This window comes from Prosopis cineraria, unplaced genomic scaffold (assembly GCF_029017545.1).
Source record: "Prosopis cineraria cultivar Desert tree isolate PC_DT_omini unplaced genomic scaffold, ASM2901754v1 PC5, whole genome shotgun sequence".
Taxonomy (NCBI): domain Eukaryota; kingdom Viridiplantae; phylum Streptophyta; class Magnoliopsida; order Fabales; family Fabaceae; genus Prosopis; species Prosopis cineraria.
The window spans coordinates 32665116-32685221 of NW_026555336.1; the positions used below are offsets into that span (position 1 = coordinate 32665116).

General features: G+C 34.8%; 3 protein-coding genes across 10 annotated transcripts; 1 reads left to right on the forward strand and 2 right to left on the reverse strand.

Moving 5' to 3' along the window:
• Positions 1-334: 334 nt before the first annotated feature.
• On the reverse strand, positions 335-3984 carry LOC129310305 (pentatricopeptide repeat-containing protein At1g69290). 3 transcript variants are annotated; one of them, XR_008593083.1, is made up of 3 exons: positions 3779-3984; positions 1204-3502; positions 335-501 (listed from the first exon to the last, which is right to left on the reverse strand). XR_008593083.1 is itself a non-coding variant. In XM_054952120.1 (3 exons), the coding sequence occupies exons 2-3, from the start codon at positions 3382-3384 to the stop codon at positions 1420-1422; spliced, it is 1593 nt and encodes a 530-aa protein (XP_054808095.1). In that variant the 5' UTR covers positions 3385-3502; positions 3779-3984; the 3' UTR covers positions 945-1419. The 3 variants fall into 3 exon arrangements, 2 of the variants coding, with proteins under 2 accessions (XP_054808095.1, XP_054808094.1); XM_054952120.1 differs by lacking the exon at positions 335-501 and having other exon boundaries at positions 945-2729; positions 3102-3502; XM_054952119.1 differs by lacking the exon at positions 335-501 and having other exon boundaries at positions 945-3497.
• Positions 3985-4859: 875 nt separating this feature from the next.
• LOC129312001 (protein root UVB sensitive 3) lies at positions 4860-10781 on the forward strand. Of its 2 annotated transcripts, XM_054954538.1 has the most exons (15): positions 4865-5050; positions 5164-5221; positions 5331-5390; positions 5536-5574; positions 5665-5727; positions 6282-6338; positions 6543-6606; positions 7076-7159; positions 8179-8261; positions 8357-8486; positions 8995-9087; positions 9358-9496; positions 10016-10056; positions 10156-10343; positions 10435-10781. In XM_054954538.1, the coding sequence occupies exons 1-15, from the start codon at positions 4917-4919 to the stop codon at positions 10531-10533; spliced, it is 1332 nt and encodes a 443-aa protein (XP_054810513.1). In that variant the 5' UTR covers positions 4865-4916; the 3' UTR covers positions 10534-10781. The 2 variants fall into 2 exon arrangements, 1 of the variants encoding a protein (XP_054810513.1); XR_008593435.1 differs by lacking the exon at positions 10435-10781 and having other exon boundaries at positions 4860-5050; positions 9375-9496; positions 10156-10255.
• A 474-nt stretch (positions 10782-11255) lies between these two features.
• Positions 11256-18923, reverse strand: LOC129311186 (ureide permease 1). Of its 5 annotated transcripts, none has more exons than XM_054953259.1 (8): positions 18435-18912; positions 16857-17159; positions 16317-16455; positions 15765-15939; positions 14697-14734; positions 14497-14609; positions 12469-12843; positions 11256-11950 (listed from the first exon to the last, which is right to left on the reverse strand). In XM_054953259.1, exons 1-8 carry the CDS (start codon positions 18633-18635, stop codon positions 11792-11794), a joined length of 1503 nt encoding a protein of 500 aa, XP_054809234.1. In that variant the 5' UTR covers positions 18636-18912; the 3' UTR covers positions 11256-11791. The 5 variants fall into 5 exon arrangements, 4 of the variants coding, with proteins under 4 accessions (XP_054809234.1, XP_054809235.1, XP_054809236.1 ...); XM_054953260.1 differs by lacking the exon at positions 18435-18912 and adding an exon at positions 17779-18371; XM_054953261.1 differs by lacking the exon at positions 11256-11950 and adding an exon at positions 13122-13383 and having other exon boundaries at positions 12665-12843; positions 14493-14609; positions 18435-18923.
• Between the last annotated feature and the right edge of the window lie 1183 nt (positions 18924-20106).

Sequence of the window (20106 nt, forward strand, 5' to 3'; positions counted from 1 at the left end):
AAGTGATTTATCATAAAAAAATGTTGATTCTTGAATACTTCTACAGGAAGAGCCAAAGATATTTGGGAAGAAATTAGACCTTTGAGTAGAACCTCCAATATATCGGTAGACATAACATGTACATGGCAGGCTAAGATTGAAGGGAACAATTTGGGTAGAATCTATTCATTTTGGTAGAAAATGGATATTTGGATATAACAGACATATATCAGTAAGAAAGTTATAAACAAGAGAGGCCAAGCACAAACGAAGATATTTGGGTAGAAAGTCACTCCTTTGGGTAGGAAGTAGTCATTTCGGTAGGAATGAGTGCTATCAATATGTCCAAGAATGATTTTAGCATATAGTTAAAATTTAATTTAATTCAAGTTGTAATCAATTCAAGGACAAGAGATAATTTAAATAATTATCTCTAAATAAAAATACAAGAATTAAACTTAAGGAAGTCAAAGATTTTAAACACAAAGGCCTTCTCTCCTTAAAGTTGCCAATAACATTTACCTGCAAAATAACAATTTTTTTATTTTGCAATCATCAAAATCAGAGCTCAACAGTATTTGGAACACTTACTTAGGATGAAGACATATTCTAGGCCTTATTTTTTATGAAAACAAAAGCTAAATCATAGTTATATAATCAAAATTTATTTTCAAAAAGTGTTTGCTACTTTGCTAGCTAAGATTAATCAATAGTTTTAGTACCATGCAAAGATTCCCAGAAAAAATCTACATTGAGAAATCCATTAGCTGGCCTGCAATAGAATGTAAGGTGTTTCTTACTGATGGAGCATTATCTGGTATTTATGTTAAGCATTTAAGTCTACCGAGTTTGTGGCCTAAAAAGTAATCTACCGAGTCTGATGGATAATGCTTGACACGCCTTAGACTTACAGGTCGCCTCATCCATAGGAGATGAGAAGCAAGGAAGGGGACAGCCAATCTGAATTTCGTTGAAACTACCTTATTTATATTCATTAGACATAACAATGAAAAGCAAATAACGGTCTGCAGTGTTCACAGGTATATATCTGGCGGATATCAAGCATATGATCAAGGACAATCATCAATGCCCAAAAATGGGAAAGAAGAAAAGGAAAGAATGGGCAGAAAGCACATTTAGCCTGTATGATTAGCTGAGAAACTAGATAAAAGAGATGCCAAAATAATGATTCATATAGCATGTGACGGCAGAGGAGAATTAAACCTTATTGCTTGAACTGTTATGAAGAATCCTCTAAGCCCAAAATGACCACAATAAGGTAAACAAAGACTTGGGTTGCTCCAGAGTTTATGAAATCCGTCGAGTCCATGCTTCTTGAAAGAACATGCAACATTAAATTCTTCTTCAGCCCCCATTTTGAGTTGTGTCTACCACATAAAATTTCAAAGCTTTAGCTGCAACGTAGGCATCGCTTTAAGTTCATGCATTTAAGCCAGCCCAGTTCTTAAAAGCAATGAGTGCTTCCATTTTCCTGAAGTTTCTTCTTCTTAACTTTGACACTTTGAGTTTCTTATGAGTCTCCATGAATGCTTGCTTGTATCTCCACTTATCAACAAAAATCTTCATCTCATTAGATTTCCCCACAACTTGCATAACCGCATCAAAGAAACCTCCCTTCACCATAGCATACAAGAAAGCATCAACAAGGCTGTGTTCAAATTTGATCCCCTTCTGTCCATCCGCTGATAACTTTCGCTTTACCTCATTCCACAACATTAGAACATTAAAATATTTCTCTGCCAAGACATACCCATTAATTAGGGACAGATATGTCTGATCATTTGGCTCAAATTGCAGGAATACCATCCTTCTAAATGTCCTTCTAGCATCTTCTAGTCTCCCAGCTTTACAGAAAGCATGAATGATAGAATTCCAGTCATGAGTACCAACTTCAATTCGAGGGTCCTCAGCCACCTCATCTAAGAAAGCTGCCATCAACTCAGGTCGATGGTTTTCCATCAAACCTGTCATTATAGTTAGGTAGCTCCCCTTCAAATCAGAAATTCTTGCCTCCCTCATATCCCTAAATAATGTAAAAGCAGACTGAAAATCTTGGCTGGACATGGATGAATCTATTAGAGCATCATAGGTTTCCACATCCAATTTTAGACCTGAATTACTAATCTCCATGACTAATTGAGTAGCTTCAGCAGTCCGATTTTCTTTGCAGTAAGCTTTTAAGATTGGCACATAGACCCCGAGACCAACAGAGCCTCCAAGGGCATTCATTTCATCAAGAACGCTGTGTGCCTTGTTTGATAATCCACTGTTAACACATGCACTAACAATACCATAACCTATAGATTTATCTACGGTATTTGAAGGCTCTAACTTCTGAGCTTCAATAATTAAATTTGCTAATCCCTTGATATGTCCATTTTGAAGATATCCCTTAACTACTTCACAGTAAGTTTCTTCTCCAAAATTCCAACTTTTGTCATCTCTATCTTTCAAACTTTGAAGAATCGTTAGCTCAACTGATGCTAACTTGCCTGACTTAACATACCCTTGTATTAAATTACAATAGAATTCCTTTTTGTTTGAGAAACCAAAGCCACTCATTAAAAATTTTAACTCATCTATTTTTTGTGCAAGCCCCTTCAATGAATACAAATAAGCAAGAAATCCAAAACTGGATTCATCTGGTCTAACACCCAAAACTGTCATTGTTTCAACAACTTTTTCAGCATCACTCACTGATTCAAGGTCACGACAAGACCCTTCCAGTGCTGCATTACAAGCAGCCAGGTCAGGTTTCATGAAATCCAATTTCTCATCCAAAGCAATCCTACAATTCTCTTCAAAAAGGCGTAAAAAAGCAGCAAGGTTACTGTTCTTCCGACTAATTTCAACAAGCACACTGCCCCAGACACTAAATGGAACAAAAAACCTGTTCTTGAACATGCATTTAACAAGGGCAAAAGCAGGGGCGGCAAGATTGGCACATTTCATAGAATCAAGCATGGCATGAACTGTTTGAAAATCTAATATTTTAGGGTTCTTCTCTATGATGTATACTACAGATGCAAAAGACCTCTTGAGATTATGAATGTCACCATGTGAGGACAAGTGGGCGATGAGGGAATTGGTGATTGACTTACTTGGGAAGGCAGAGTTGTTTGTGAGAGTCTTGAAAGACCTCCATGCCTCATCTGTGTCACTGCTGATAAGAGACTTGTGAAGAGTATTTTGCAGGGTGGTTATTTGTTCAGGAGTGAGGGAACGAGGTGGTGAGGTTGGGAGCTTGGTGGGTTCTGGAGAAACTGAAGGGTTCCTTTTAAGGGCAAAGATAGAAGGTTGAAGGAAGGAGTAAAGGGATGGAATCTCAGGGGTGGAGGAGGAGGAGCGTCTATGTGTAAGCAAGCACGGCACTTTTCTCGCCATTGGTGATCAAAGAAGGACCTTTCCCATCTCTTGATTATTTTTCCGGTTCCAATTTTTCATTGCTTCCCTCTAGTCGTTCGTTTTATTAGGTTCCAATTTTCCATGGCTTCCTTCTGGCCTGTCGGAATGGATTCTTAAATGTAATTTAACTAACAGATAACCAAACATAACAATTAAAATCAAAGAAGCAAGATTCGGTAAGCAAACAGAAATTAAAATCAGACAACAATGGAACATCAGAAAGGAAGAAAAAATCAAAAAATGGGACAAGACCTTAAATTTTCAGAAGGGCAGAAACAAAACAATCAAAATCAGAGAGGCAGAAAATGGAAGAGACGAAATCATCATAAGGCGTCAAGGCAGTTAGACTAGACTTAAAGAGACGAAATCGAACCTCGGAAGAAGAGTAAAAGTCTGAGAGACGAATACGGTTGACGGAACAATGGAAATGGAACACGACCTTGCCTTGAGAGAGAGATCGACGTCGGTGAAGATTGAGAACAGAGCTTTGGAGATCAGATCATCAGAGCTTCGCTGCTTCGGTTCGAAGTTCAGACACAGAGTGGAGAGTGTCGGGGCCGGGATCCGCATCCCACCAAGGGTGATCTTGGCCGTTTATTTTCGTTTAAATGATCTCTGTCGTTGCTTTTAAATTATTTTTAATATTATATTTATTAAAATAAAATTAGAGAAAATGATGATAAAATTTCTCTAAAATATATAAATAATAATTCGATCCTTAAAATATTATCATTTTTTAAATTATTAAAATTTTTTTATCATTAATAAATTTATATAAATTATTAAATTATTTTTGTTAAAAATAAATGATTCATAAATTTTATTTAAACATTCACAATTTTTTATATTCATAATAATATAATGATAAATAAATAATAATAATGATAAAAAAAATTTAATATAAAGTTATGATTTGTTAATTTATATAAATTTATTAATGATAAAAAATTTTAAAAATTTAAAAAAAAATTATAACATTTTAAAAAATAAAATTATTATTTATATATTTTAAATAAATTTTATCATCATTCTCTCATAAAATTATATAAAAAAATTCACATTTCATATAAATTATTTAGAGTATTATTTAAATAATTAATTTATAAAAATTATAAAAAAAATTTAATATTTACCTCTCAAGTTATATCTACCATAGTATATTTAAAAAACTAATTTATAAAAGTCATTAAAAAATAATATTAAATTAAATTATTTAAATAAATTTATACTAACTAAATTTTTGATAAACAGTTGTGATAAAAATCTCTATATTCTTTACATATTTTTATTTTAATAAATATAAAATAAAAATAAAAAACTTAAATCACTATTCATTAATCGTTGGTGAATATCATGATTTTATCTTTTAATAAATATAAAATTAAGTCCAAATTTAATATGTAGTCTTGCGGCAAGAGTTGACTGCTGAACTGGGAAGTGCATATTGTTTTAAGTCATAAAGGCTTCCTAGTTTGCACTTGTCAGTGTGTGTCGTCCAGCAACCCCTGGGAATGGAAGTGGAGTCATCAGCTTCAACGGGGACCAATAAGATCATAACCTTGGAAGAATGGAATGGTTCCTCTCCCACAAAGCTCTCTAAAACTTTCACCATCAGAGCTTCTCATTCTTCACTCTCCATTCAAAGGTTTCTTCCCTTCTCGTACCATCAATCTCCTTTTCATTCCCCTCTCCCTGTTTTTTTTTTTTTTTTGGGTTCTTCTTTCAAATAATAAATTCTTCTTGCCTCGATATTCTCAGATCCAGTGCCCGTTTCAGTTATGTTTGGAAACGATTCCTTCAAGCATTTGTGCCCGAGGCAAACTTCGATTCTTATATATTGTCATAACTATATGATTCTTCTTTGGCCTTGTGGTAAAAAAAGTTTCTTTCTCTCTCTTTGATCGCTGTTTATTAATAACTTACAGGGCTTTCCAAATAGCGTGACTTCAGATTATGTTCCTTTTCAAATATGGGATTCATTGCAGGTAAACAGATAGTGATGAATCTGGGGAAATCATTTCAGTTTACAGAAAAGCCATGTTTTTTTTTTCTTGTTTTGGTAATACAGAAAAGCGATGTTCAATTGGCTTGTTCTTACTGTTGATTTTTACTGTGTATCGATTATTGCAGGGCCTTTCAACGTATATAAGGACAATGCTTTCGACCCAGGTAAGGGATTGTTTCGCTCTGTTTTCAGTGTAATTGTTGCCATGGAAGACTCAAAATGGTATATAACTTGTCTCTCTTAATCTCATTTAGGCTCTCTTGAGTGCTATTGGGGTTGGCGAGAAATCAGCAACAGTCATTGGTGCCACTTTTCAGGTATTCCCTGTAAGAAAAATAATTCTTACGCGTTTGCTGTTAAGATCTGTAGGGAAAGCGTGACACATGCCTGAACCTTTTCAGAAGTTGATGTGATGTTGAATTGGTAAAAATTGCCGACATTTTAATATTGTAATGTCTGACATTGGAGAACTTGATAGCAAATAACTAAGGTCATGTTTGGTTACTAGAATGGAATTGATTGAAAAAATCAAGACAAAAATGAAATAAATCATCTTTCTTCCTCATGGAAAGCATAATTAAACTTATTAATATATATTACAAATATGTGAATCATTATACCTTCCAAAAATTTCATGAATTATGATTTTCAATCTTATGAACTAAATTACCCCCTTTCTTTATGAATGTGGTTTACTATTCCTTTTGATCATCTTATTTTTACCTTTATTTTTTTCAATCCATTTCTTTCTAGTAACCAAACATGACCTAAGTAATTATAGCGAGATGGAGCTTGGAAGAAGCCTTTACACTGCTTACACTGTAGCATGTTGACAACTTTTCCCCCCCTAAAATGTTAAACCTATTTCCAGTGGTTCTTGAGGGATTTAACTGGCATGCTTGGAGGTATCCTATTCACATTCTACCAGGTATGTATCTCTTGAATCATCTTATTCTACTTCCTTATTTATTTCTGAAGGGAAAATATACTGAATTCGTTTCTTTTGGACATAGTCTTGGTAAGCATATGGGGAAGAGATTGGCTATTGGAATGGTAGTAAATTGTGAGGAATATTGCAATTGAGTTGCCTGATATCCACGGTCCTTGTGTTAAGTAACCTGATATCCTGCAGGGATCAAACCTGGATAGCAATGCAAAAAAATGGCGTTTGGTTGCTGATCTTATGAATGATCTCGGTAAAAATAATTTTCCTTCATCTTATCTATTTGTTTGAATTGAACAACCCCCTTTGTTATTCAATTTTTTCCTGAAGCATAACAGATGACTGTTGTTGTTGTTGTTGTTTGTAAGAACAGATGACTGTTATTGTTTGTTCATGAAGTGCCGGTAACAATTTTACAGAATAGAGTATTAGTTGAATCTGTATGACTGTCAATACCAATTGGGATTTGTACGAGCCTATTGTACGCACTAAATATGAGTTCTATATTCTTGCTCAATGGAGAATTTCCATTTTCAAAATCTTACGAGACCATTTACTCTCAAACCAGTATTTCTTTTCTTTTTTCCCCCGTTTTTGAGGAAACTAGCAGCATCTTTATGGTGTAGCTTCCATCTTGCTGCTTTGCATTTAATCTGACCTCCTAGATCCATTATTTCTTCATGTCTAACATTGATTTGTGAAGCTCTCTGCATGGACTGTAGGAATGCTGATGGACCTTGTCTCCCCATTGTTTCCATCTGCTTTTGTGGTTATCGTTTGCCTTGGAAGCATATCAAGATCGTTTAGTAAGTTCTCACATTTCCAAAAGTAAAAAATAGACACTGATATTAAGTTAGTTACACCATGATCACTGTCTTCGTAAGATTTTTATTTATAAAATTAGGCATTTTATTTGATGTAATACCTAATGACGTCAGTTGCTCTAATCTATGCTAACAATTGAACCTCTTCAATGGAAGTATCTGTTTTAGAACAATCATATAATTAGATATTTCTTCTACAACAACAACAACAACAACAAGCCTTTATCCCACTAGGTGGGGTCGGCTACATGGATTGCAAGACGCCATTGTGCTCTATCATTTATCAAGCTTTTAGGAATATTATTAATTAAGAGATCGCGTTCAACAACTTCCAAGAGTGTTCTCTTAGGCCTTCCTCTACCTCTCTTAATCGGACTCAAAGTTATATGTTCCACTCTTCTCACTGGTGCCTCCCTTGATCTTCTTTGTACATGTCCAAACCATCTCAACCGATTTTCTACCATTTTTTTCTCAATAGGTGCCACCCTCACTTTTCGTGTACGTGCTCATTTCGAATTTTATCTTTACGTGTATGTCCGCACATCCATCGTAATATTCTCATCTCTGCTACTCCAACTTTATGCTCTTGCTATCCCGTTAGAGCCCAGCATTCACTACTATATAACATTGCCGGTCTGATAGCAGTGCGATAAAACTTTCCTTTAAGTTTATTAGGCACCTTACGGTCGCAAATAACTCCTTTGGCTTTTCTCCAATTAAACCACCCAGCTTGAATTCTATGTAAAATATCGCCACTGATTTCGCCATCATTTTGAATAATGGCTCCCAAATATCTAAACTTTTCCACTTGAGGTATAATTTGATCTCCCAATTTCACTTCCAAATTATTGTCGAATAGTCCTTTACCAAATTTACAATATAAATATTCCTTTACCAAATTAGATATTTCTTCTAAGCAATGAGTTTTTTAAATTGACATTTTACTTAGATCCTTTTTTTTTTATTTAATGTGTGTCCCTTTAAAATATATTGCTGGTTAGCTGGTGTTGCAAGTGGTGCCACAAGAGCAGCTTTGACTCAGCATTTTGCCCTTCAGGATAATGCCGCAGACGTATCAGCTAAGGTATTGTTTGCATTTATTCTAACTACTGACTTTAGAATCTGATGTTTTGCTCTGGATGACAGTATTTATTTTAATTTATCAACATCTATCTATAGGAAGGAAGTCAAGAAACAGTGGCTACCATGGTTGGCATGGCATTGGGTATGGTTCTTGCTCGCATTACAATGGAACGACCACTAGCCATATGGTTTTCCTTCTTGTCTCTGACCCTGTTCCATATGTTTGGTAAGTTTCTAGGTTATAATTTGCTTTACACAATTCTCTTTGCATCTTAAAGTTGTAAAAAGAAAACGTAGTATTATAAATAAATCGGACTTGCTTTGTTGTATAAATAAAATGCTAAAGACATTTGCTCCATTTCCTACTAGCATCAAATTTTGGGACAAATTGGTAATTTATATGCTCTGTTATGCGTCATGGACAAAATTTGCTTTTTGATGCTGTTTACAACCTATGATATTTCAATGTCATGGAGTTTCTATTGGTGGTTTGTGTTACAGTTAAAACATATAAATGATTGATTTTTCTTTAGCCCAACAGATTAAGCTTTTAACTGAGATAGTAACAAATTGCTGTCAAATTAGAAAACTGTCTGGCCACTTTAACACAACTTTAACCTGAAGATCTCTCCATCTATTAAAGTTAAACCTACCCTTCACTTTTCTTTAAATACATGATCTAAATCTGCATTATACACAATACTGATTCTGCAAAAGTTGTCTCTTTTATGCAGCAAATTACCAAGCTGTTAGATGCCTTGCATTGACCTCACTAAACCCTGAAAGGAGCTCAATTCTTTTGCAGCATTTCATAAGGACTGGCCAAGGTATTGTCTGTTTTTTTATTCCATTGTTTTCCCTGTGATCAAAACATCTGTGACATTTAGTGTTGTGTGTGTTATCTTAGCACCAAATCTGTATCACCCAAGGCCACGATAGTGGACCTTGTAAAACAAGGATGAAGTGACCATCCTCAGCAGCCTGCAACCTGCAAAGGAGAAAATAGTTCCCAACGCTGTTAAGCTAGCCGCATAATTATCATTCCCCTTTTTTTTTTTTTTTTGAGTATTAATGCTGGCTTCTGAACTTCTTGCCAGTTCTCACCCCTGAACAGGTCTCTTCGTTGGAACATATTTTACCCTTACAGCTTACTTCATGGGGCTCAAAGAATGCTAATTTACTGCATTTGCGAGTGCGTTTGGGCACAAGGATTTCTTCATTAAATAACATGGAAATGTGAGTATTGCCATTGACCAAATTTTTTTTCAATGGGAAGAAACAAACTTTTTCTCAAGCATCGTTATTATAAAATTTTATAGTGTTACAGTTTTCACAAGTCACGAATAATGTGGTTCCTTCTTCAAATTCCGTCTATTGCACCAGGGCCAACTTAGTTTGTGCATTATCCCCGCATGTGGGGTCTGTGCCTGAACTTCTGTCTTGCTGCATAATTACCAGCCTTTACCATTACCCAAATTCCATATAAGGTGATAACAGAGTTGTGTTTACTTTCAATAGCTCAAAACCTGACAGGTAGCTGTTGTGTTATAATGAGCAGACAAAACCTCAGAGTCTTGCATTAAGATATGTCAAGTTGAAAAAATTAACAAACTCTTCCCGTGCATCTCATCTAGCATTGTCTCAAAGCCTAAACAGTCCAAGATTAGGAGTTGATTCTTGTGCAGTCTTTAGAGAAAACAATTAGTAAATTCCATTTCTGAATGATGCTGACAGTAAAATAACGTTTTGTAACAGATTGGAGCCTCTGCTTTCTGCAGCATCTTACTATGCTAAAGGTCAGTTCAGCTGCCCCCATATGTAATGTTGGCTACTGAGTTTTCGCATTCCAACAGAATTCTTAACTCTTTACTCATTCGTTGCTTATATATATATAGAAAAGTACTTGCTAGTGGAAAGGAAGGGGATCATTCATGTCATAGCTCATAAAGACTCGAGTGCTGTCGATGTCTTGAAGTCATTTATTCATGCTATTGTTATGGCAAACCATATTGGTAAAAGCAAATCTTTGCATACAGACAGTCAATTGTGGATAGATAATCAGTATGAAATTTTTATTCAGAAGGTACTTTTTTAGGTTTCTGGATGAATACAATTTACTCATGCTTGCATGCATCTTCACTAACTTGAACACTAAGTACACATTCATTGTGCAGCTCAAGTCATCAGGTTGGAAAACTGAACGGCTTCTATCGCCGTCTGTTATCTGGAGGGCTAACTGGACCTGTGATCTGTTGGAGGAAAAAATTGACTAGTTCATCTTCAATTTTGATTCGTTGAACATTCTTCTCATAGTGGTGACTAGTGGCAGCTCTGATTGGATTGAGATATTCTGAATTCTGATTTGTTGAAACCAATTAGGAAACCTGAAGCTAGAGAAGAAAGCTCTTCTAGAATGAGGATATGATGTTATTTATGCTATATTTATGATTTTGAAGATCAGAAACTTCCCTGCATTCTAATGTCTTGTATTTGGTTAAGGCAGATGCTTTGATTTTAGCCACTCCCGTTCCGTCCTGCTTTCCTCTTTTTCTTTTTCTTTTTCTTTTCCCCCCCGGCTCTTCATTACCTTCATTTTTTTTACTCAAGATTTTATTTGCCGCTTGTTACTGTCACTTGGTTAAGTAAATGCTGAAAAGGTGAGAGATGCAAGTGAGAAAATAACGAACACCCCCCCCCCCCCGGGGGGGCAACCAAAAAGTCAAAGATAATTTCAAAGAAGGTCATTTTTCATGCACCCAAGAATTTTGTAATTCCTTTTTCTTTTACGAAATTTAATAATGTTACTTTGGGGAAAAAAAAAAACCTGTTTCTTTAGCCGTTTCTATTCTTAGGACTTGATAATTTCAAGATTACATGGAAGTACAATTATCAATGAATGCATTGATTAATTATTCTATTATAAGCTTGTTATTCAAAGAGAAATTGAAGAATTCAAGGTAGAAAAGAGAGAGAAATTGAAGAAATAAGATACAAATTAAAGGCAAATCATTTTACACTGCGTTGCTAACATGAACGCCGGAAACAACATGAAGTTTTGTTTTTTTTTTTTTTCCCAATGGAAACTGAAATCTTATTAATCAATAATACTCAAGTACAAAGTACAAACAACAAAATGAAAGAAAAGACAAGAAAAAATCAGCGTAGAGAAATCCTTCATCAATTGCCAGGTGGGGATTAATCAATAAAAGGATTTCAAATCCGTTCCTGGCATGATAGTTGCAATGTTCCTGCTTTTTATACACTTCGTTGTTTACTCAACGACGCCAACGAACACGGAAATCTTCATTCTTGTCACAGAACATATATTGCAGAATTAATTTTTTGGTCTTTTATGGGCCAAGAACATCTATATATTGTAATCTAAAACTATGGTGCTTATGTACAAGTCCATCTTGGAAGGAACCTATTGGGAGGCGCATGCCTCCATATCCTTTGATTACTGCTGTCTGCTGAATCAATCATTTCTGCAACTATCATTTATTTACAACCAATTTCTGTGTCGCTAATTGATCATTTCCAATTCCTTTGGCCCGATGATGCCATGAGTACAACAACAGCCACAATAAACATAAACAACATGCTCCCAAGCAGTATATATGTTCTTCCAGATGATTTCCGAAACTCACCAAACAAAACAATGCCCCAAAAGGTGCTCACTAGTGGAAGTGCCTGCTCGTCAATCCAAATTAAATTATGGTTACTGTCCTATCAAAAGTATACTTGTTCTATTACCAACTATATATTCATGTAGTTTTTATTTTTGGCCTAAGCTCATCTTAAGTTAGGTCCATCGTTTAAGGAAAATTAATGACTCAGGTTCAAGGGTAAAGATTAGGATTTGCCCGTGTTTCTAAATTTCATATATGTTACTCTCTTTGTCCCAATTTATAAGGCATTTTTTGAAGACAAAATTACACATCCTAACAAGATTCCTTAAATATTGTTTACAATTTTAATTTTTCTATAAACTTCCAAAAATACCCTTTATTAATAAAAGAAGGGAAGAAATTTTATGAGTAAAATAATGAGAGGTAATATTAAAACAATTATCATTAATAAAACCTTATTTTTGTCACATTTTATATTTTGAGACACTAAATCACTTCCAAAAACATGTTATAAATTGGGATGGAGAGAAATATATAATTTTGTTATTCTGTGTACCAAATAGGTCCCAAGGGAATCACCTGGACAGAATCTGCTGCTGCATATCCAGCAGCTTGACCACCCATGAATTGGAGACCATTCCCAAGCCCACAAAGGAGACCAGCCAAAAGGCCCCAGCCTCTGCCATCCCAGTCTACCAAATAAGCCTTGAAAGATGACTTGGGCAAGTTTAAGATAGGTTGGTAAAGGAAGGTGATGTTTAGAACGACGGCAATAACAAAACTGGACACAGAGAAGTAGAAGAAGGAAGTATAAACAGTCAAGTGAGGAACACCTTCCTTTAAAGCATGCCACTGGTCATTTGTTGCCAAGTTAAACGCTGGTGAGAATAAAGAGAAGCAAACTCCAGCAAAGAAAGTTATGGCCAATCCAATGAAAGTACTTTGCCCAAATACCTGCAGCAAAAGTTTAAAAAGAATAATATCTTAGAGAGGAATTATTTTTAGAGCTTGAGAAGATTATTCGCAGAAGTGTATAGGTACGCATATATCTTGAGCACCCTTTTTATCAGAACTCATCTCACACACTCACACTCAGATATGTGATGAAACCCTCTACTCTGTTAAGCTTAAAAACAAGCAAACCCAGAAAAAACAGTTCAAATGTCACTAAAAATTACCATTACTGAATAATAGAGTGGGATTACAGGCAAAAGGAATGAAACTACACTCACATGACATTTACAGAGTACATGAAACAGCATAAAATACACCCTCTGAGCAGCAACACACACAAGCCTCTCACAAATACACTATAAGGTGGAAAGATAACATGGTGAAGAAAAGATGATCTTCTCCACCCCCAATCTGACATTCGAGAGGCCAAAACTCTCCTTACTTGACCACGATTCTCCAAAATGCTCCACACCTCTATCTGGCAGACATGTAGGATCAGACCATGTGAGCCACAAGGCAAGTGAGGCAATTGCCTAAGGCCTTCAAAAAAATTTGTTAATACCCCCTATTATATATGTGTGTAATTGATATGTGTATTATTATATATTTAATTGTAGATGAAAGTGAATAAAAAGTATTGATTGTTCTTCTTGTTGATAAGTTCTAATCATTCCCAATATAACATTAATTATTGAGCTAAGTCCATTATCTACATTAAAAGAATAGTAAGATCCATTATATACTAATTTGCACTATATTAGCTTGCTCTAAATCTTGCTCACAGTCTCACTTTTCATTTTCTCCTTTTCTTATTCTAAAGCTTACAACATTGAAAAATATCAGTATCAAAACCTTGTGTAGTTTTAGACCATCAAGGTGAAACCATTAAGCCTTATTCAAATCTTGTTTATACTTTATATAATTATTATTGGTTTTTTACATTAATCATTGATATTATTAGTCTTAATTATATATTTTTTGTTAAAAATGTATTACCATCCCATATTAGCATTAATATTCACATTCTATCCCAGCATATAAGATAGAGTAGGAGCACTTTGTCAACACTAATTTTCATCTCACTATTGAATTAATTTAGTATTTTATTAGAATCACTATATTATAAAATTTAATCTATGGTTTTTAAAAAATGATGAGTGGATTTTTATTTTTTTTTTTTTTGGGAAAGGACAATTACACATGCTAGACTTTACTAATAATTTTACTTTAGACCTCAAAACTTCTTCACACAGCCTTGTGTAAGATTTAAATATCAAAAAACTACAATAACACTGCTTACACTCTAGCTGACCTAAATCTATTCTCCTATGTCACCTTTTCTTTTGACCCAAAGAATAATCCTTTGACCCAGTAGTTTTTTGTTTTGCCCCCATCCGTCATTTTCTCCTTAATTTGCTCCTATAGGAATAGGCCTTAGCAACTCAGCAGCTCTATCAATATGTGTGCGTGTTTATATTTATGATTGGTTTTTTTTTGTTTTTGGACAAAATATTTTTGATTGGTTTGATAAGATGACAAGTATCCATAAACGACCAAAATGTATAATTAATGGGAAATTTTGATCAAATACACTTAAGAAACTTTACCTAAATCTTACACTAAATATATTTGCGATACATGATAATCACCTGCCTTTATAGCCCTTTTCTTCTCAAGCTCTATAAGAAAAGCTGCTGTCCCTGCTTTCGCCTTGTCCGCAGAACCAACTCCTCCACTCTCGAGATCCTTTGATTTGACTACAGATTCTAAAATAAAAAAAAGGATAAATGTAGCATTTTGTGACAGAAACGACCTCACAAGAGAGCAAATTTCGCGTGACTGGACCTTCTTACCTTCATTTATTTCTTTCCCAGAGGAAGTGTTAATTAATCTGGCAAAAGAACAAAATTTGGAGGCAAAATCAATAACATATTGCCAACAATAAATGAGAAAGAAGACACAAGAAAAAATAATAATAATAATAATTAATTATTATTATTATTATTATTATAAATACTATTGAACATTTCAGCACATGTAAAACAGCTGGATGTTACCGTCCCATTGAAGAAAATATTTGGCAGCATTATAAACTAGAACTAAATCAACACTCAAAGCTAGAATAGCCGCTTGTGTTGGGGTTTCAATCCCCCGTCCCTTCTCCTTCTCCCCTTACCCAGAATAGGTCTCAGCATCCATTGGAACACCCCCCCCCCAAAAAAAAAAAAAAAAACTATCATAAAGAAGACCAAATGAACTGATTCTGCTTCCAACAAAAAGTCCCTAAAAGTAGTACAAAAAGATGGGTAATTAACACCACCTGATTAACTGATATGATGGTGTTACTGAACTAAGTTATTTAATTGAAAAAGAAGAGGAAAAAGATACTATTTTAGTTTGGTGGGTTACTGCTCCTAACGTTAATTGAAATGGATGCAATCTTGGCTTACTCTTCCACCACTGTTTCATTAAGAAGTTTAGCTAATTTAGTGTTTACATCACATCTAAAAAAATTCAGCACAGCGTTTCCTATTTTGGCATTACAGTCAGGGACGTAATTTAGGTTTGCCCAAATCTAAAACCCTTCTCCAGGAGATCTATAAGTATCCTACCACACGTTGGATTGATGCATTTATGATTCTACCCGACAGTGTTCTCAAAGGAGTTAAACTGCATAATGCATCCAAGCTCAAGTAGTTCTTGTGACACCGTCTCTTAAAGCCAGACAAAGTAAAACAGAGAACTTCATCTTTTTTCCTTTTTTATTTTATTCTTAGAATGAAAGAAGGCATGAGAACAAAAACAAGTGAAGAAGATTAAAAGCGACAATTGGATATACTGATTCATTTAGCAGCATAAATTATAGAATCTTTGAGCCTATACTTAGTAGCCTTCCCGTGCAGATGTGAACAAACACATACATAGTTCCATCTTTGTGATTGTTGGACAAATTGCTGAGCTTGGCTTCATCATCCGCAATGTTAGATGAATGCACAGCTGAACCAAGACAAACTGCAATGAGAAAGCAACCAACTCCTGGGAAAAGAATCTGAGCTCTATTGATTCTGTCATCCAAGAAGTAATTCAAAGTTGTGCCTGTTACAGTTGACACAGACAGTGCAGTGAAATTCAGAACTTGAGCAAGCTACATATATTTAGAGGTTCAAAAACCTCCATTGAACGCATATCTCGTGCACACTCACAATCTTACATGCATACTTCTTCATGGAGGACTAGCCTCAAGCCTCACAAACTTGAAGTACTGAACCTAAGCCTGCCGTAAAACCAGTAATAGCTCAAGCTCACGTTGAACTTATTGGCCAGTAGAACGGGCTTAAATTTAAGCCTGCTGGCACAAACATTAGGCCTCGGAATTAGCTCACTATTTGAGCCCACAATACCCATGAGCCAAGTGATTCCTTTCCTTTCTATCTTATCTCTATTCTTCTTGAGGGGGTATGAGGGCGCAATACCTATGACAACATTTATGCTTGATGATACCACTTCCACAACTGATAAACCGACCAACGCCCAAGCATATTGCGCGGACAAATTCCCAATGCTAAGTACTACACCACCCGCCATAGCAAACAGAACAGAGGGCCAGTTATCCTGTCACATAACAGCTTTGTAAATCATAAGCCAATTGTGAGCAATGATATGCAATGTAGTCGCAGAGGACAGTTCATAGTAAACTAAGTGCATAAGACTAGAAGAACATTAGCATCAGTTTTAGGATATTGAAAGGTTTAAGAAGTTAACTATCAATAAAACACATAAGTTTTATTTATTTAAGTTCATTACCAGTAAACTAAGTAAGCTTTTTCTTGATTTCAAACACCATACATAAAGATCCACGTAACCATAATCTACATGCAAGCATAATTATAACAACTATTCAAGTATGATAAGCGTCATCCAATTGTGACTCGTCTTGCCTTGAAACCAAAACAGCCTATGTAACTACTGTAATGTTTCTACATGATACTACCTTGAATGCAAAGAATGTCCACCTGATAAAGTTGATCAATGAAATTTGGGTTATCAGGGGTGCTCTTGCCCATCTCACCAAAAGTGAAAGCAATGAGTACAGCAGCCAAGAGATTGGTGATTGAGTAGTCAAGGTAAGTGTGCTGAGGAAGACGACCTCGCCTTTCTAAAAGAGTCATAATAGCAGGCCATGTCCCCAAGAAGAAAAGGGCCAACAGCATACACAGTATGGCTCCAACCTTGCTCTCCACCATGTACATTTCCAGCCCAGAACTCAAAACCCTTTCCGATTGTGAGGCAATCAAGAAGAAAGAATCAGAGAAATCCTGGAAGAAAATTCCATTAGGTCCCACTAACGCCAAATATAAAAATGACAAGCTATTAGCAGGATACATGAAGATTCTTAATATTACAATTATTTCTTTCTTTCTTTCTTTCTTTATTTTTTATTTTTTATTTTTTTTTTGCCAGAAAATGCATGAAAGTTAATAAGGCCCCATCGATCAAGAATCCACATGTATAGTCTAAGGGAGAAATTTGCGGAAATGAAAGGCTAAAATAAAGATAGAAATCCTCAACTAAATGTTGAAATTAATATCCACGAAGACGAAGCTGTCACAAATACGAGACCTGTCTATAAATCAAATCAACCTTGCAAAGATAAATGATTGGGGGTGGGGGGAGAACAGAAATAATGATCATCATCTGCAAAAGTTTCCCATTATCTCCGAAATCGTCCATTACAAGTCACAGAAGCGAAAGACGTTCACTAATCCGTTCAAAAGGGTAGGCACTTGAAACCAAAAGGAAGTCCAGAACAGAATAAAAATTAGGTTTTTTAATAGAAAAAAAGTAGGAGAAATAACGGATCGATGAGATAGTTTAGAATTTAGACAGACAGAAGTTCTGATTACAAGTTACTCAGCTTAACACGAGGACACTTACACGAAGGGAGAAACTGAAAGTTGAAGTTGGAGAAACCCCTGCCATCTCAGAATCCATTGATTATCAAGCGAAAATAACAGAAGAAGAAAGTATATGCTCATGTGTTAAAATGAGTAGCAATTTGGAGACGAAACCAACGATAGAAAATAAGAAAATTCAACTTAGTTTGCTTCCACGAGCACGCCATAAAAAATAAAATAGTGGGCCATCATTAATTAAACACCGTACAAATACAAAATGGACAGCGCACGTAGTACAAAGCGTCAAACTTTCCCAGAAACAGACGCCAGAATTCCCCAACAGTTCGTGTTGGTAATGGGATATTTTTTTGAAAAGAAGACAACACAACTTCGAAGTTGAATGCAGGCAATACGAAGATGGTTCAAGATTTATAATCACGACCATTTACATTAAGATAGATGTCTTGGTGGGTTTCTTTTCGTTGGAGACAACTATTCCTATGGAAGTGATTCTCGCACATTCTATTGATATTTCTAAATGTGCCTAATATTTTTCACCATGAACATCTCTTCAACGGCGTGATTTATCTGGTATTTTTGTCTATCCGAACTAGAAGAAAAATTAATAGAAGTGTAACAAATAAAACAACTATTATTGTATGATAAAATCATATCAAAAAAAAGCCCGTGCATCACCTGACTCTGCAGAAGTGGGGGCATGGAGCTATGAGATTGCGACTTGCCATGGAGGGGACTCTCGCACATTCTCTTAAATATTTTTAAATCCGTGTATGATCTTTCGCGATGTGTCTCTCCTGGAGTGTAATTTATCTTGTGCTTTTGTCGAAGGATTGAAGGATGAGCAAAGCTGTCAGCAGGAAAATGGAAGAACCACATGAAACCTAAGTTGGAGTAATCGGCAGTAATAGATTCCCATGAAAAGGACCTTAGCGTCTTTTGCTCATATCACCATCAAATCAATCGTGTCCAGCCACGCCACCTGTACCGTAGGCAAGTAGGCATCTCAAGTTCAGCAGCACACGCACATTGGTGTAGCAGATAATAGTGATCGATGGCGGAAACACAGCTTGAAGTGAATCGCATGGTAGCTGCATCTTGAGAACTCGCATGGAGTCGAGAAGAACTGATACATCTCATGGGGACCCGTGTACCTGGCTTCTCTCCATCTCCCCATCTCTTCTTTTCCTCTGCGCTCTCAATCTCAACGATTGGACTCGTTTTTAAATGATTTTTAAATAATTAATTTTTTAAAACGTTAAATCTCAATCATATAAAAATGAATCTAATCAAGGTAATCGGTAACGGCCAAACTCAGGAGTAAAGGGGGTCAAACCGGAGTCAAATAATAAAATAATAAATTTAAATAAAAAATGTATTAATTCTCATACGTTCATACATATCCAAGTTTTAATATCTCATATAACATATAACAATAATCTAACAATAATAAAGTATAAAACATTTCTATATTTTTTTAAAATAAGGTTAACTAAATGATAAAAAATTTCAATGAGTTAAAATAATAGAAATAAAATTTATTTTAAATAAAAGATAATAAATGAAAGTGATATATTTAAAATTATTTAATTAAATAATTCAAATTAAAACATAATATAATATAATATATATTTATACTTTTTGATTTTTTTTTACTTCTTTCATCCCCTTATCTGACATAAGTATATTGTTTTTACCCTATGACTCATATTGACCTATCATTAATTATTATCATGTTAAAAATAAATATATATCTTAATTAATTATTATTAATTTTTTTTTAAAATTTCAATCAATCCGCCCAACCCGCCTGAACCGAGGTTGGGCGGGTTAATCCGGGTTAATCTCGGGTCACCCGGGTTAACTGAAACAAAAAAAAAAAAGAAAAACGGACCGGACACATGGCCGGTCACCGGTTCACCGGTCGGACCGGCCGGTCCGGTCCGGTTTTAAAAACAATGAATCTAATAATTAAGACGGAAAGTAAGAGGAAATAATAAAAAAAAAAATGAAGAGAAGCCAGAACGTTAACATTCAATGAATTCTTTTGGCCAAAAATAAACATTCCACGAATTCTATTAAATAAAACAAAACAATACCCCATTTATTACATTTAATTTTTTCAACTATATCATTACATTATTTATTATTTCTTTTTTAAGAAAATATTTATTAAAATTTAACCATCACTATTAAGACATCTATACAAAACATTTAATGAGTATAATTAGAATGATATATGATTTTTAAAATATTAAGGTTTCAATTAATTTTTTTTACAAGTAGTTACCAATATCTATTTTTAATGCTTTATATTGTAAGATAAGATAATATAGCTTTAAAATATAAT

Bases quoted from the DNA above. Each gene is read 5' to 3' on its own strand.
- LOC129310305 (XM_054952119.1), bottom strand. From the start codon at position 3,384: ATGGCGAGAAAAGTGCCGTGCTTGCTTACACATAGACGCTCCTCCTCC.
- LOC129312001 (XM_054954538.1), top strand. From the start codon at position 4,917: ATGGAAGTGGAGTCATCAGCTTCAACGGGGACCAATAAGATCATAACC. The intron at 8,262-8,356 runs GTATTGTTTGCA...ATCTATCTATAG, and splicing joins CCGCAGACGTATCAGCTAAG to GAAGGAAGTCAAGAAACAGT. The intron at 10,344-10,434 runs GTACTTTTTTAG...TTCATTGTGCAG, and splicing joins ATGAAATTTTTATTCAGAAG to CTCAAGTCATCAGGTTGGAA.
- LOC129311186 (XM_054953259.1), bottom strand. From the start codon at position 18,635: ATGTGGTTCTTCCATTTTCCTGCTGACAGCTTTGCTCATCCTTCAATC. The intron at 17,160-18,434 runs GTGATGCACGGG...ATTTTCTTCCAG, and splicing joins CCCCACTTCTGCAGAGTCAG to GATTTCTCTGATTCTTTCTT. The intron at 14,735-15,764 runs GTATGTGTTTGT...TTCTTTTGCCAG, and splicing joins AATCACAAAGATGGAACTAT to ATTAATTAACACTTCCTCTG.